The following is a 16,926-nucleotide window of genomic DNA, read 5'->3' as shown; positions in this document are numbered from 1 at the left end:
TTTTATTTTCACTCATGTATTTATTATTTCCTTTCTTTTGAATGTCTAGTAATTACATGAAGGAGTGTTAACCTCACTGTTCATTTATTTACACATCCACTCAATATTCTCCAAACATCTATAATGGATAGGCACTGGGATCACCAGTGGGCAAAAAGGCAGATCTTTTGCCTCATGGAGCTTATAGGAATCACTTATAATCTTTTATATTGGAGCAGATTGTTCATTAATCAAATAACACCACCAAAAATTATATATTTATAAATTGGATATATATAACCACATAATTTTATGAAGAAAAGGTAAGTAAAGACACGATAATAGATAAAGAAATGAAAAAAATTTTCTGTTAGCAAGTTAGCAAAAATCTTAAAAATTGCCTCCTCAACACACTTACAGAAGTGTATAAATTAGTGCAAAGCTTTTGGAAAATAATTTTGCAATATACATCCAAAACCTTAAAAATGTTAATAGTCTTTGACTCAACAAATTTCCTTTTATGTTTCATTCCTAAGAAAATGATCAGAAATGCAAAGATTTATGTGCAAAGATGTTTATCACAATACAATTTGAACAGCCAAGAAAAAACCTGTTGAACAAATTGTGATATCTACAAATGATCAAATGTCATGCAGACATTAAAATGTTTTTGATAAAGTTTAAATGACATGTGAAAATGTTCATGATTTAATGTTATACTGTATGACCTCAACTCTCTAAAAATATACCCATATGCTTTAAAAAAAGCCTGGAGAGAAATGTACAAATCACTATTAACAATGGTTATCTCTGGGTGATGAGATTACAGATCATTTCATTTTATACAATTTCATTTCTCTACTATCCAGTTTTCTACAATGAACATGTTACTTTTGTAATCAGAAAAAGTATTAAAAATAAATATACACATTCATAATTGCAAAACTAGTTGCCATGGAAAATGGAAGAAATAATATAGAAAAAAGAACAGTGTGGGAGGTGCCCAGTAATTTGGAGAAGAAAATAATCAGGGAACATTGCTGGGAACAATATGTATGGCATCAGATGTCTATATCCAAAACACAAAACAAAGCCAGTTTGGGATCTCAGTATAGGGGAGTGATTATGAGCTCAAGGGATCACTGGATTTTGGGGAGATAAGAAGTGAAGGTATGCCTGTGGAGAGGGCAAGGCCATATGCTTTAAGGACCACAACACCTGCATCACCGTCTCTCACTCTATTCCAGTCAGGCAGACTTCCTTGCTGTCCCTCAACATTGCCAGGCCTCACAGTTCCTGCCTCAGGACCTTGGCACTGGTGCTGTGTTTCCTCTGCCTCAAAGGTCTCCTCCTTCCCTCACCTCCTTCAAGTCTTTGATCAAATGGCACTTTCTCATTGAGACCTGTATTCTTCTCTCACCCTGCTCTGATAGAACATAAACTCCATAAGGAGAGAGGTCTTTTGCTCTGTTTTATTTACCACTGCATGCCCAGTGTCTCCAACAGTATCTGGCATATAGTAGGTGCTCAACAAATATTTTTGAATGAATAAATGATTATTGGTATTACTCTTAATGGAGTGCTTTGTGAGGGTTTAGATGCATAAACATTGCCCAGCAAGAACCAACCAAGGGTCACTAAGAATGGAAGACAGCTCTCATGCCCTCCTTGAGGCTTCTTCCCACCAGGCTATTTAAAAGCCTCCCTCCAGGAGGCTCTCGATTCAGCAATCATCCTCTGGGTACAGACAGTCAGCCAATTACAAATCTAACCAATTATTCCTGCATCCAGCACACATTTCTCCACCTGCTCCATGGGGCACAGGGCTCTCATTAGAAAATTGGTCAAATGTCTATTAAAATCTAGAGAGCTGCTACCACATTTTCTATGCCTGGTTAGTCTACTAAATGAAATAAAGTTAGCCTGATGTGACTCATTTTTAGTGGCCAAGAAGATGCGAGAAGCTCAATTTGTTCTGTTAGTCTCAAAATGCAAAGAAGTAGATATCTACTCAGTTTAAGAAATCTCTTTCCAAGAGTCAGAGCTGCACAAAGTGGAATGCACTGTATGGAGTAGAGCGAGTGTCCTGTCAGTGGGGGTATTCAAGTGCAGGTTGGATGATGGCATGCTGGGTACACTGTAGGATGGGTGGTTGCACCAGACCTAGGTTGAACTTCAAGGCCCCTTCCAACTGAGCTGGCCAGGAATCCCAAAGACTGACACATTCTAGTTCTTCCATTGCTGATTCGGTATAAAATCATTTCCTTTTTCTATGTTTCTTACGCAAGTACAAATATTCATTTAGTATTTTACTTTGTGCAAAGCATTCTTATTTGAAAAATAAGGATGGAAATGCCAACCAAGTTATCAACGGAGTCTGAAAAATAATGAGTATAATGATCTCAAAGTCATTAAATAATAAATAGCAACACGCAAAATATGATGTCCACAACTGCCTTTACTCATGATTACAGGTACTAGATGATAAGACATTAGATGTGAAACCCAAAGTTTCCTTAATACCAAAGACATGAATCCCTGTCCAGTAGACTGAAGTCTTCTATCTTTCCCACGCGAAGACCCTGAACATCTGAGAGTCTCATGCATGGCTCAGGAGTAGTGATTTCAAATTAGATCTCAAAGAGTCTTGACACCACATGATCCAGCAATTCTACTTCTAAGTATATACCCCCAAAAAGTGAAAGCAGGGACTTGAACAGATACTTGTGCACCCAAGTTCACAGCAGCATTATTTGCAGTAGCCAAAAGGGAGAAGGAACCCAAGTGTCCATTGACAGGTGTCTGGATAAATAAAATGTGGTCTATCCATACAATGAAATAGTATTCAGCCTTAAAAGGGAAGGAAATTCTGACACATGCGACAACATGGATGAACCTTGAAGACATTACGCTAAGTGAAAAAGCCAGTCACAAAATGACAAACATTGCATGATTCCACTTATATGAGGTTCCTAGAGCAGTCAATTCACGGAGACAGAGAGTAGAATGGTGTTGGTCAGGGGTTCGGGGGAGGAGGAGGGAATGGGGAGTCATTATTTAATGGGTACCGAGTTTCAGTTTGGGGAGATGAAAAAGTTCTGGAGGTAAATAGTGGTGATGGTTGCACGACAACCTGAATGTACTTAATGCCACTGAACTGTACACTTAAAACTGATTACAGTGGTAAATTTTGTATTATGTATATTTTAGCACAGTAAAAAAAAAAGCCTTGCCAATATTTTGCAAGTTGATGGTACCTGCATGTTTCTACCCTCCTCCCTTTGAGAAAATATTCAGATCGATTTGGATGGATTGCTTTAGGGGAAGAAATTGATATAAAAAGTGGTGCTTTTTGAACACTACTTACATATTTTAAATTATACTATTTGTTCAGGAACATAAAGCTCTATTATGTACATTTTGGCTTAATCATAAATTAATCATGCTCTCTATATTACATTGACTAGTCTACTTTTTTAGACAATAATTGCACATTTACAAATTGGATTAGCATTCAGATATGCTTTTGGTTAAAAATAGAGCCTGAAATTTAAGGAACTGAGTATCTTTTATTTCATTTCTTGCAAGTTTATGAGAAGTGGAAAATTTTTTTTCAATCTCTCAACTTCACAGCAGCAGCCAGGCTGATTTGGCTAGAAGCTGAGGCAATGCCTCATTAATCACTAACAGGATCCCTGCCTTGATTCTGAGCTTCTGCCTCCATCCTGCGTTTCTGTCATTTTAACTGGACCCCGTTTCCCAGTTCTTGCTCTTGTCCCTGCCACAGATCTGGAGCACTCCCAAGTGTCTCAGTTCTTACAACTGGGCTTTGCCTCATTTCCTCCTCGCACAGCTTTCCAAGTACTCCTGGTGTCTCCTTCTCTTGCCAGTCCCCTCCCCAGGTCTGGCTCCCTGCCCTGCCCCCAAGCATAGTAGGAAGGGGGTTCCTCTTCTAGGGGACACATCTCCCTGATGCTGGCTGCCCAGAGCCCTCTGATTGCCCAGCACTCTCCTCTGCCCACGCAGGGGGGCGGCCCACTTCTGGACTCTGACAGGGTCCAGACACAGCTGCACTGCTGGGCTCTGTGCCTTGTTGATGAGACCTCACAGCTGGACCAGTCCTCTCCTGACTCCAGCCAGACCTCCTCTCCCAGTCCCCCTGCACTGCAGAATCTACTTCCAGGGTCTCTTTGCCTGCACCATCCTGGGCCTTGTCATTCTCCACATCCCAAAGATTCTGGGATAGGAGACATACTGAGCCACAGTATGGGGGTGAGGGTGAGGCTCGGGGAACTGGGGCTGGGAGTGGAAATCTGGTGACCCCAGCAAGGGAAGGAGTTCTGCAGAGGGAGGAAGGAGAGTGGATAGGATAAGAGTTTTCCTCCAGGCCTCATCCCGGGAAGGCAGCAGCATCCCCACCTATTCTAGTCCCACCGGTCTCCTCCTTCCCTTAACTCACGCTGTAGGTCTTGTCTGCATCACACTCTGGGCCCACTGTGGTCATATAACACCTTGTATGGTGACTGAGCTGCTCTGTGTGGCTTGTGTCCCCCACCAACTTCCAGTGGAAGCTTGGGGCCAAGGCTTGAATTTTTTATGCACTATAAAACTTAGCTCAAACATGTGGCATATGCTCAATAAATACCAATTTAAAGTCGTTGAAGCCACTATCATCCCTTACAAGAACGTACTCAGCACTAGGCAATTTGCTAAATGGTTTATATGGATTTAGTCTTCAAGATAATGCTGCGAAGTAGGCAGTACTATCATCCCCTATTACAGCTGAGGAAACTGAGGCATAAATAACTTGTCCAAGACCACCCAGTGAAAAAGCAGAGCAGCTGGAATTTGAACGGAGGGCAAGGCCGCCCCTTGGCAGCACATGGCCTCCCCTTTGATGGAGAGAACTGACTCATCAGCCCAGCAGCCACAAGTCCCCAGCCATTACCACAGCCCAGGCCACTAGTTTATAGTTCAGAACATTCAGGAGGGAAGGGAGACTAGAAACAGAGCGGTCCATTCATTCGTTCACTTATTCTCTCAATAAACAACTGTGCTGTGTGTGGATATGAAGCTGTCTGGCTCACATCTTTGCACATCTTTCCTCCTCCCGAACCCCCAATGTCACCCTCTCTGCTTGGTGAATGATGGCTGTATTGTCAACACTGAGCCAAGATAATCTTCTCCTCCAGGAGGGACCTTGCCTTATTCATTGCTATTGGCACGTGGTTAGGGCTCCAGCAATGCGTGTTTTCGACTTAATGTGCCCCTTACAATTCCATAGTCCACCCCTGCCTCCAGCTCTGGTGTTTGTAAGCTGTGGATATTTAGGGATTGAAGAGTAAGCTTATGTTTCAGGAGGTTTTGGGGGATGCTTTTAAAAACACTGTGCAGGTATATCCTGCTTTACATAATAGATGCATTTTAGAAAGGTTTTGGGTACAGGAACTTTTTATGAATTGAAATCCTATTGTCTCATTGATGCATATTTCAGAGGTGACATTCTAAATTGCTATTAGTTTTCACTTTTAAAATATGCTGGGCCCTAATACTTTAAAAACAAGCTTCTCTCAGGTGAACCTTTCTATAGGAGAGGTTCCATACACAATCCGTTAAGCGCTCTGACAGACCTTTACATTCGAAAGAACGCTTTTGGAATCCTTTTACAAAACTAGTGATCACCTTTATCAATCTTTGTGGTTAGGTTTCGGGAGCTAAAGTTAACTCCGATTCGTAATGTGTATAGCTAAAATCAAATAGAACTCAACAGCTCAAACAAAAAATGATCAGTTCTCAGCAAACTGCCCTCCACCTACCCCTCCTCACCCAGGAGCAGCCACACTCAACTCCTTTTGGCTCAGCGATTTTCCTGTACTTGTGTGGAGTCAGAGCTGAAGCCCACAAGCCACAAAGCTTCAATGAAAATATTTCTGAAGCCCTATTAATACTGATGGGAACAGCCAGGCTGAGCCAGCATGAAGTAAGATGGTTTGATTGTCAGCATGCTCAGCAGATGCTAGAAGAACTCTCCCCCATGTGGTCTCTGTTAAAAGATACTTTCATCAAATGCCTTGAAGGATGAAGTTGAGCTAGAGTGGGCTACGATCTTAGGACAAGTTAAGAAAGCCTGACAAAGGAGGAACAGGACCCAGAGGTATTAGACTGCCCAGCGCACAATCCCATGCTGCGCTATGCTTGGGAGATTGCCATGGCCCCACAGCCCATAGTAGTAGCACCAAAAATAAATTTTTTTTGTGCATAACTTACTTGTGCATGTTTTTTTATCTGGGTTAAGAGCAAATCCTTTAGGACACCGGCAAAAGTAGGAGCTGTCAGCATTTACACACTCATGTTCACATCCGTGGTTTTCTGAGGCACAGTAGTCCACAGCTGTAAAGATTAAAACACAGAGTTTAAGTAGAAACACAAACAGAGGTAAAGGAAATGGTAGAATGGAAGCATACTTATAACAGATATAAATAAGGATTACTATTGTTTCCCAAAACCAGAGTATGGATAAACAAATACAAATTCAAGGCCTCCCTCCCTCCAAAAAAAAAATCAGGAGTCTAGATCATGCAATTTATGTCAGAAGAAAACTAAAGAACATGCAAACAATTGTATTTCTAAGTTAAAGAAATGCAAATCAAAACAATCACAGGATACATTTACACCCAGTAAACAGCAAAAATAAAGACAAGATAAAACCCAATGGTGGAAAAGTGGCACGGAAACAGTTATTAATGATGAGTGGCACTAGAAATTGATAAAAATCCTTTTGGAAGGACATTTGACAATGTTCACTCTGGAAGTGTGACCCAAAGAAATCATTGAAAAAAGAGGAAAATGAACCATATGGAATAAGCTATTTAGAGCAGTATTATTCACTGTGACAGGAAAATTCTGGAAAATAAGATGAACATTTAATAAGGGTAAATGATTTCGTGACATAAGAAAATGCACTGGCCTATTTCTCATTAATTCTACAAATATTTACTGAGCACTGACTCTGAGCCTGGCACTGCTTTAGGCACTAAGGACAGAGCAAGTAAGAAGACAGACAACAACTTCAGTCCTCCAGGAGCTTCTGTTTGGATGGTGGTGCTGAGCAAAAAATAAAATAAGTAAATAGTATAGTCTCTTAGAAGGTGGAGAGTGTTCTGGAGAAAAATAAAATGGTGAAAAGGAATAGAGACTGTGGGGATGTGGGAAGGAGGGTGTGGTGCGACGGAAGTGGTAGGAAAGGCCTCCCAAGAAGGTGGTCATTGGGCAGAGGCTTGACTGAGGTATGAACCATGAGGATATCTGGGAGGGAGCAACTGGGTAAAAGGAACAGCAAGTGCAAAGTCAGGAGGTAGGCATATGTCTAGTGTGCTGGAGGATCAGCAAGGAGGACAGGTGGCTGGAGCAGAGAGAGAGGTGGGAGAGGAGAATGGGTGCAGATCAGGAGGGACCAGGGGCCACTGCAAGGACTTGAGCTTTTACTCTGAGTGAGTAGGAAGTCATTGGAGGGTTCTAAACAAAGGAATCACGAATAGGCCATAGAGAGCAAATGCAACAGTAGAAAACCATTTAGGAGGCTATCACAATAATCCCAGTGAGGAATGGTGGGGGTTTAAACCAGGATGGTGTGGGAAAGAGGGCGGGGGAGGGGAGTGGTGTTCTGGGTGTTCTGGGCTAAGCCCCTCAAGAGATATGTTGAAGTCCTAACCCTGGTACCTGTGAATGTGACCCTATTTGGAAATAGGGTCTTTACAGATAAAATCAAGTTAACATGAGGTCATTAGGCTGGGCCCTAATCCAGTACGACTGGTGAACCTTTAAGAAGGGGAGAATGCCGTGTGCATACACAGACACACACGGAGAGGACCGTGTGAAGACAGGTTGGAGAGATGCAGCTGCAAGCTGAGGAAGCCAAGGATCGACAGCCACCACCAGAAGCAAGGAAGCATCCTCTCCTACAAGTTTCAGAGGGAGCATGGCTCTGCCGGCACCTCGATTGCAGACTTCTAGCCTCAGAACTATGAAGCAATCAATTTCTGTTGTTTTACGTCGTCCAGTTTGTGGTACTTTGGAACGGAAGCCCTAGGAAACTAATACATTTGGTATAGGTTGAAGGTGAAGGCAACAGGATTCCTGTCGGATTAGAAGTGAGCAAGAGAAAAAGAGAGGGATTGAGGCTGACTCCGGGGACTTTGGTGAGCAACTGACAGGATGGAGCTGCTGTTAACCAAGATGGGGAAGACGCAGGTGGAACAGGTTTTGAGGGGGAAGATCAGTATTTTGGGCATTAGGCAGTCATCAACATTATAATTATGATAATTGTAAATACGAAGACAAATAAAATTTAGTGAAAAAATAGATCTCAAAAATGTACATTTACAGTGATTATATCCAGGTAAAATATAGCTGTAAGGGAAAGCCTGGAAAATACAAATGAAAATGCTTATTGTGTAAAGGAGGTAGAATAATGAATGATTTTTTTTCCTTTAAAAAGTGTTTCCCTCTATAATGTTTTAGGATATTTTAATATCATAAACTAGTAAATAATAACAAGGAAATGGAATCTGAAAAATTAATACCCATGTATAACTGAAAAAAAGCAAAACTGGGGCCAGCCCGGTGGTGTAGTAGTTAAGTTTGTGGGCTCCACTTCGGTGGCCCAGGGTTCATGGGTTCAGATCTCGGGTGCAGACCTACACACCACTCATCAAGCCATGCTGTGGAAGTGTCCCACATACAAAATAGAGGAAGATTTGCACAGATGTTAGCTCAGGGATGATCTTCCTCACCAAAAAAAAAGCAAAACCATCCATTGAGAAGATAATGACATACTTAACATAGTGATCAAAAGATTCAAAGTGAAAAGCTAAAGATTTTTCAAGGGTAATAACCTGCTGTTTTTCTCTTGCTCTTAGGCTTCATTAAGTTTCCATCTAAAGTATCATTTGTGTGTGTGTGTGTGTGTGTGTGTGTGTGTGTGTAAGATTGGCCTGAGCTAACATCTGTGCCAATCTTCCTCTATTTTGTATATGGGACACTGCCACAGCCTGGCTTGAAGAGCAGTGTGTAGGTCCAGGCCCCAGATCCCAACTGGCAAATGCCAAGCCACCAAAGTGGAGCACGCAAACTTAACCACTATGCCACTGGGCCATCCCCTGAAGTATCATTTTTATAACTTTACCTCCCTAAAGAGTGCTAGTGGCACCTAATATTTGTGGGTTTAATACACAAATCATTATGGTGGGAATAGGGCATTCGCATAGTCTTGGGATCTGAATGTCATACAACATTAGCCAGTTGCTGGAGTTGAGTCATAACTTAAAGATTGAGCTAGCAATGAATCCTTCTAAAAGTTAATTTCTCATCTTTCAAGAATGAATGGATGATTGAACAAATAACTGGGGACACTGAGATCAAGGATACCAAGTCCTGGCACATGCCACAGTCTGCATGTCACAGGAATTGGCCATGCTGTGGCCCACAGTGGCCTGTGTTAGCAGTCAATACTCCCCACCTCCAACTTCCTCATGCTGGGCCTGATCCGCCATCTTGAAAATTTCCCAGCCCCCGATATGGGTGTGTGCTGTCAGTCAATCCTACTCCTGGCCACCCACTTCTTAGTATCCCCTCCAAAGAGAAGAGCTGCTAATCTGACTTCCAAGTTCTAGGACATGGACAGTACCACAATCATGAGTGGGCAGGTCACTGTACCTAAAAGACAGAAACTCAGGTTCTACCTCTCTCTTGAACTTTCTTTTGCATACCATGGGGTGTAATCTATGAACCCAGCCATCTCTATCCCTTAGAGAGATATCTGAGTATGCTGGCCCCACATTAGACTAGGGAGAGGTTGGAGGCTTTGCCTAGGCCTAAAGTTTAAGCCACATACTCCAAACTCACCTTTTTCCAGAATGCTTTAGAATGGAATATCCAGTGCTGGATCAGGTGTTAATAAAGTTGTACAGAAGAAGCTCTTTTAATTGACCTTCACTTAACCAGCTCCTGATCAAGCAATGCTTTTCATTCCCTCTGAAAAGATGGGACCTCAAACCCAGAGCATGCTAAATGCTCAAGGCTGTTAGAACACGTGCACTTCAGGACACCTGTGGGCTTCTCTCTTGGCTGGGTTGTACACTTGTAAAGCAGCCTAGGTGGAACACCTGTGCTCTAGAACACCTATGTACTTCTCCTATTGGCCAACTGTATGCTTATAAAGCATTGGTTCTCAAAGTGTGGTCCGTGAACCACATAGCTGCATCAACCATGCTTGGGAACTTGTTAGTAATACAAATTCTCAGGTCTCACTCCAGACCTACTGAATCAGAAACTCTGGGTGTGGAGCTAGGAATATGTTTTAATAAGCTGTCCAGGTAACTCTGACGCCTGCTAAAATTTGAGAACTGCTATTAAAAAGCATCAAAGTTGGGGGCCAGCCTGGTGGCGCAGCGGTTAAGTTTGCGTGTTCTGCTTCTCGGCGGCCCGGGGTTTGCCGGTTCGGATCCTGGGTACGGACATGGCACCGCTTGGCATGCCATGCTGTGGAAGGTGTCCCATGTATAAAGTAGAGGAAGATGGGCACAGATGTTAGCTCAGGGCCAGGCTTCCTCAGCAAAAAAGAGGAGGACTGGCAGTAGTTAGGTCAGGGCTAATCTTCCTCAAAAAAAAAAAAAGCATCAAAGTTGTTTGTGTTTCCAAACTTATACATGCCATTTGTACATATTATTACAATTTATTTAAACACTATAAAAAAAACAATAAAATATAGCACTAAATCAATTGAGTTTTTTAAAAATAAAAACTAAGTTGAAAGCTTTGGAAAGACTTAGTTAAGGCAATTTCCTAACCAAAATTGCTGTAGAACCAGGCATGGATGAAACAAGTGTCAAAGCTTGGGGAAAATTTCATAAAAATTTACAAGGGCTCTGCCCTTAGATTGCTTTACAGAAGTCTTCAAATTCTTGCTCCAATTTAAAGAAACCAAAACTGAAAATCATAGACAACACATTATGGGTATGGTATACTCGAGAAAGATTTTTAAAACTCATATTCTTTTTCAAATGAACTTAAAATTAGTCATTTTTCAAAGTGTAATTAAAAGTAATTTTTCTTAAAAGTATATTTAAGTGTTTTAAGTAAAAACAAAATGGTTAAGATAGGTTTGGATATGTAGTTTTTTATGATTCCACTCTTTGGATGACATTTTCCTTTAATCAGGCAAAACAGGCCCAATCTCACGGGACAAGAGGGTTCTCCTGGACGTCGATTTCCATGCTGGCTTTGTTCTTTGTGTGCACAGTTCTCTGGGAACTGAAGGGGAGAGGAGAGATTGGCAAGGCAGGATTCAAGCATTCCTGGGTCCCGCGACACACGCCTGTAAAACCCCAAGGTGTCAAATCCCACCTTGATTTGAGGGCTGCCCGCTGGCTCACTGCCAGGCTGCTGGCGACAGCAGATGAGGCCATTGGTACAGCGTTAGACGTGGAGGAGTCCACTTCCAGTCATGTGAACCCAAAAGCTTTTTAAGGCCAGGAGAGTTCCAGTCCGTTCAACTCTGACATCCTTTGCCACGTGTTTTGGGTTCTTTGCATAACTTCCTTGGTTGCAAAATTGTACTTGTAAAAAGAGAGGCCAAAGTTAGGGGACAGAGGTGTGGATGTGACCTCTGTGTGTCACTCAGAGATGGCTGTGTTCTTCCAAGTCCTCATTTGCTTCAACAAAATCCTTTTCCAGGCATTTTCCCTGAAACTTCTACACTCTCCTTTACAAACAGAAAGGGTAATTCCCTGGCTGTAGCTCTTCGGCCCTCCAGATCACAAAGTGCTAAGATCTCAGAGTCAGAAAACAGTCTTGCCATGTTCAGTCACTGCCTAAAACGTGAGAAATCGCTTAGGTGTCTCCAAGGATAAAGGAAGCTTTGGTGCAAGGTAATAAAGGTTAAGATTGATGGTCTCTGATTTATAATCTGGTCACATTCCAAGGTTTCTCAGTAGGGATCAGTCTGCAAGGGGATGGCATTAGTAGAAACTGGATATTTTAAAGAGGAGCGTTTGGGTTTTAAAGTTTGTTGATGACAGAGTAAGAAAAACCAAATTTGTCATTTAGAGAAATGGTAGAACCAATTTACTTGCGGAGTATATATTATACTACACATAGAGTCAGATTCATAAAACCTCTCCTCCCCAGGGCACGATTGTATTTCAAAACTCAGAGAAACTATTTTATTGATTTTGACAATAATAGGGAAGTGTTCTTGGCTAAATTTTGTCTCCCCCACCCCAAATTCATATGTTGGAGTCTAAACCCCCAGTTGGTCAGAATGTGACTGTATTTGGGGATAGGAACTTTAAAGAGGTGATTAAGTTAAGATGAGGCCATCAGGGTGGATCCTAATCCAATCCGACTGTTGTCTTAGAAGAAGAGGAAATTTGGATACAAAAAGGGGACCAGGGATGTGCATGCACAGAGGAAAGACCACGTGAAGAGCAGCAGGAAGGCGGCCACCTGCAAGTCAAGGAGAGAGGCCTCTGAAGAAACAACCCTGCTCGCACCTTGATCCCAGCCTCCAGAGAGCGAGAAAATAAATTTTTGCTGTTCAAGCCACTCAGTCTGTGGTATTTTGCTATGGTAGCCCCAGTAAACTAAGACAGGAGAAATCCAATACTTAACATCTTCAGGGGCTGGGGAAGATCATGCTCGAAACATGCTAAGTTAGCTGATGAATTAAAAATCTGACCTTTCAATAGAAAAATCAATCCTCCCATCCCTTGTTCCCAACTTAAATATCAACCATCCCCTCCTCACTGAGGGTAACTGATACAGGAGAATATAGAGAAGAGCTTTGATGGCAGTGGTAATCCCATGCTAAATCCCCATGCTGCATATCATTCTGAGTATGGACCTCAACATGATCTTTTGAACAACATATTATGAAATGCAAGCATTCATAAGAAGAAAAAAATTCATAAAGGATATAGAGATTCAGATTCAATTAATGTATGTCAGTTGCCCATGTATTAGACATCATAATGAGAGTAATAATATTAACCAACATTTATCTAGCACTCTTCTAAGCACTTTACATATATTAACGCATTTAACCCTCACAACAACCCAGTGAGGTAGGTATTATTATTATCCTCAATTTACAGATGAAGCCAATGAAACAGAGAGAGGTTAAAAGACTTATAAAATGTGGATAACAATAGTATCTACCTCATAGGGTTGTTGCAATTATATGTAAAATATTTCAAACAGGGCCTAGGACTTAGCAACATTCAATCAATGTGGTTTATTGTATTTTTATCACACTGCCTCCCTAATCAGATAAGGTTGAATTTGAGGGTAAAGAGATATCTTAGTGCCATTCATTTGTTTCATAGCTATCTATTGAGCAATTACTATGTGTCAGGCATTGTGCTATACCCCCAGAAGGTAATGATAAACAAATAGCATACTAAGATGTGTTAGAAGAAAGGCAGGCAGGAGAAGCCAGGCTTGTAGCAGCGATTATCTCCAGGAAATGAAATTGAGGAGGAATGACTTTCAGGTTTTGACTTTATACACGTCTGCACACTGACTTTTTTTAATAAGCAAAAATTGATTTTGTAATTCAAAAACCACTCAAGGGGAAAAGATCTTTAAAAAAAACATGAATACTTGAGATTATCACCAATCACTCAACCTCAGTCAATGATTCAAGAAAACATATTTCAAGTCCACTCCATGACAGATGAAAAGTACAGTAAGTGGCTTCTGCCCCCAAAGGTTTACAATCTGCTTGGGCAGTTAAGATGCAAACAAGACCAAAGTTACCCCAAAAGACAAGGCAGTTGGTAAAAACCAGGTGAGCAAGTACAACAGAAAATTCAACCTCAAAGACAGAGATATATGGTCTTTGAAAAACATGCAGTTTTGGATAGAAATTAACACAGCTTTAGTGGAGGCTGATGAATTACAAATAAGGGGCCTCAACTAAAGCAAAAGGAGGACCTTAGTCAGTAATCCACCCTTGCTCACCTGAACGTGGAAATAAATTCAGTACAGTCCAGAGTGAAATGAGCAGTTAGTGAGATGGGACTCTGGCACTTGAATTTAATGTTCCACTAACTCAGAAGTGTGGAATGTTGTCAAAAAAAGTCCTTAGTCTGGCTAAGAATTGAATTTTCATGCAGGTCACAGTCATAATTTTGGGATGAGTCAAAATACTGGAACCACTGCTGTGGAAGTATTGAATCTGGAAACTCATTGCATCCATTCACCAGTAGCTGGACATGGTGAATCTAGCAAACGTCTTTAAATGAATAGTTTGGCCTTGTTGTCCCCATTTCCTTACCACCCACTCCCTATGTCTTGAAATCTGCCCTTTACCCCACCCCTCTTGATTATTATCAATGGTCTCCTGATCATCTTTGTGTCCCTAAGGCCTAGCAGAGTGCCTGGCAGAGAGTTCGGAAACGTTTGCTGAGATGAATCAATGACTCAGTTCCATGGCTTTTCTCTAAGTTTTGTTCCCTTTGGCTTCACTGGAGCATGACATTCATATTGACCTGGACTAGAAATTCTCTTTCCCACCATATTCATGATTCTGATTCTCTCTGTTCCACCTCCCCGCAGCCCTTAGGCTGTGCCTTCATGGATATTTTTCCTGCCTCCACTTCTCCCTCCTGCTCCCTACATGTGGCTACCACCCAAGGCTCAGGCCTCCACTCTCTCCACACTCCATACTTCATGATAGCCAGGAAATGATAATAATATGTTGTAGTAATAACAATAATGAAAATTGCCTAGTGTGTATTAGGAACTTTTACTCCTTATCTTATTTAATTTCACAAAACCCACTGATGTAGGTATTATTACTCTATATTATAGATGAGAAAACTGAGGTCAGAAAACTAAATGACTTACTCAAAGACACAGGACGAGTAAGTAGCATAACTGGGATTTGGGGCCAGGTCTCACTGTATTGAAGGTCCAGATGCCTTCACAACAAGCAAAAAAAACCCATAAACAAACATTTAAAATGAAAAAATACACAGAAATTAAAATGTAGAAGGAAATAGACTATGCTGCTTCCTGACTGCATCATTGGTTCTAACCTCTCCCTCTGGTGTTAGCTCTGTTTTCTGCTCCCTCTTGACACGTCCTTGTTGGTGTCCCACCTCAACTTCAAGCTCATTTTGTCTAAAACTACTTATTATCTTTTCTAAAAATCTGTGCCCATCATTCTTCCTTTGCTGTTGCCATCACTCCCAGAATCGTGGAAGCTCAAACTGTTTCTTCTCCCCTTTATTTATAGCGCCTTCTTTCTGCCCTTCCTTCTTCCCTCTCCATTCCTCTGGTCACGTCTCAAAGCTTGGCTCTTGTCGTCTCTCACCTGAGGATTACCATAGTCTCCTAACTGGTCTTTCCATCCCTCACCACCTTCCTCCTGGGATTTATCCTGCAATTTGCCACAAGATTAAGTTTCCTAAAATGAGGCTTTGCATTTGTCCCTCCCAATTAGGATCCTTTTCAGAGAATTAGAATCTCTTTTTCAGAGAGAAAGTCCAGACTCTTTAGACTGATTTTCAAAGCCCCGAACACTCTGGTTCCACCTGATATCTTCAACTTCATCTCCTACTTCACACCTGCAGGAATTCTCTGCTTTGACACAGCCAATCTCCTCAACAGTTTAAGTCAGGCTGGCTGGCCTTAACTAGGGTTTATCATCCAAACTGGAACCCCTTCGAAAGTGAAAGGGAGTGCTACTGAGAACTGAGCCAACAGGCATAAACTGGGATTGTCCTGGATTAACTGGGATTTATGGTCACCACATTCTTACCATTCCCTGCCCATCTACACACAGGCCACCCAGACCAGCTGGTAATGGAATTCTTCCAGGGTCCCAACCAGCCTTTGCTCTCCCCTGAATTTCCTGCCCTCAGTCTGACACCCGGAGTCTCCGTCTTTGACAAGTCCCTTCAGACTGATGTCCTCAGGTTAGACTATTCAGCTTTACAATTTGGCATTCTCACTGTGACAGTCACTCCCCGATCTGCCTGCTCCTAGGAGCAAGGCCTGCGCCTCCCAACCCAGACTCAGCCCTCAAGCTTTGAGAGCACTGCCACCTCCACACTGTCACTGCCTTTCATGTCTTCCCTTGCCTTGGACATTTGCCCAACTGCTACTTTTTCTTCCCTATCCAGATCTTCCCCACCCCAGCCATTAGGATGTCCCTCTTCTCTGACCTTCTGTAGCCTCCATTATCTCCACCATTTGCTTTGCACTCAGCACAGCTCTATCAAGCAGCAATGACCTTTTAAGAATTTGTTCAGTCTCCCTGACCAAGGCAACTGGCAACAAAGATTCACCACCTCTTAATCATCTCGCTCCCAGCCTCTACCGGGTCAGGTGCTTGGTTGAGGAGGAGGATAATAGGATCATCTGATAGATGAGGCCTGGGTAGCACATAGTCTCTCCCATTTTCCACTCTTCTGCTTGGACCCCACCCTGAGGAAAGGAAGACATCCTTACATGCTGATAGCAGCAGCAAGAAAAATGCCCATCTCTAATAAACATAGCCCACAATTGCTCCCTCGCAGCCATAGCATCTACTGTCACGCTTGTGGTTCTTCAATAAACATCAATCCCAGAAGTTATAGCAAAACCCTTAGAGACACAAAGGTTCACTACTACACAGGGATGATTAGGCAATTACTTGGCAACACTCAGAGAACTGGGTTCCTCACTACCCTCCAGTTTCCCAAGGGCCAAGGCAAGTCTCCTGCCCCAGCCATGGCGCCTGTCACCCCTGCTTCATCTATTCCCTGTCACCCACGCAAGATCTGGGCCCTCCCTGTGCTTTCCCTCACCCTAATCAACCAGACACCTTGGCCCTGTTTCCTGAAGCTCATCCAATGGCCTTACTCCCAATGGCCTGACTTCCTTCTGACCCAACGGCACCCA

General features: G+C 42.3%; 1 protein-coding gene across 4 annotated transcripts in view; it reads right to left on the bottom strand.

Moving 5' to 3' along the window:
- MATN2 (matrilin 2) overlaps positions 1–16,926 on the bottom strand; it is a 140,132-nt gene that overhangs the window by 41,757 nt on the left and 81,449 nt on the right. For all 4 annotated transcript variants that reach the window (XM_014847769.3, XM_014847771.3, XM_014847772.3 and 1 more), the window contains exon 6: positions 6,247–6,369. In XM_014847769.3, coding sequence (XP_014703255.2) covers positions 6,247–6,369 — 123 coding nt within the window. The remainder of the gene's footprint in view (positions 1–6,246; positions 6,370–16,926) is intronic.

Source organism: Equus asinus, chromosome 12 (genome assembly GCF_041296235.1).
Source record: "Equus asinus isolate D_3611 breed Donkey chromosome 12, EquAss-T2T_v2, whole genome shotgun sequence".
Classification (NCBI taxonomy): domain Eukaryota; kingdom Metazoa; phylum Chordata; class Mammalia; order Perissodactyla; family Equidae; genus Equus; species Equus asinus.
This window is presented reverse-complemented; position numbering and strand designations above follow the sequence as displayed.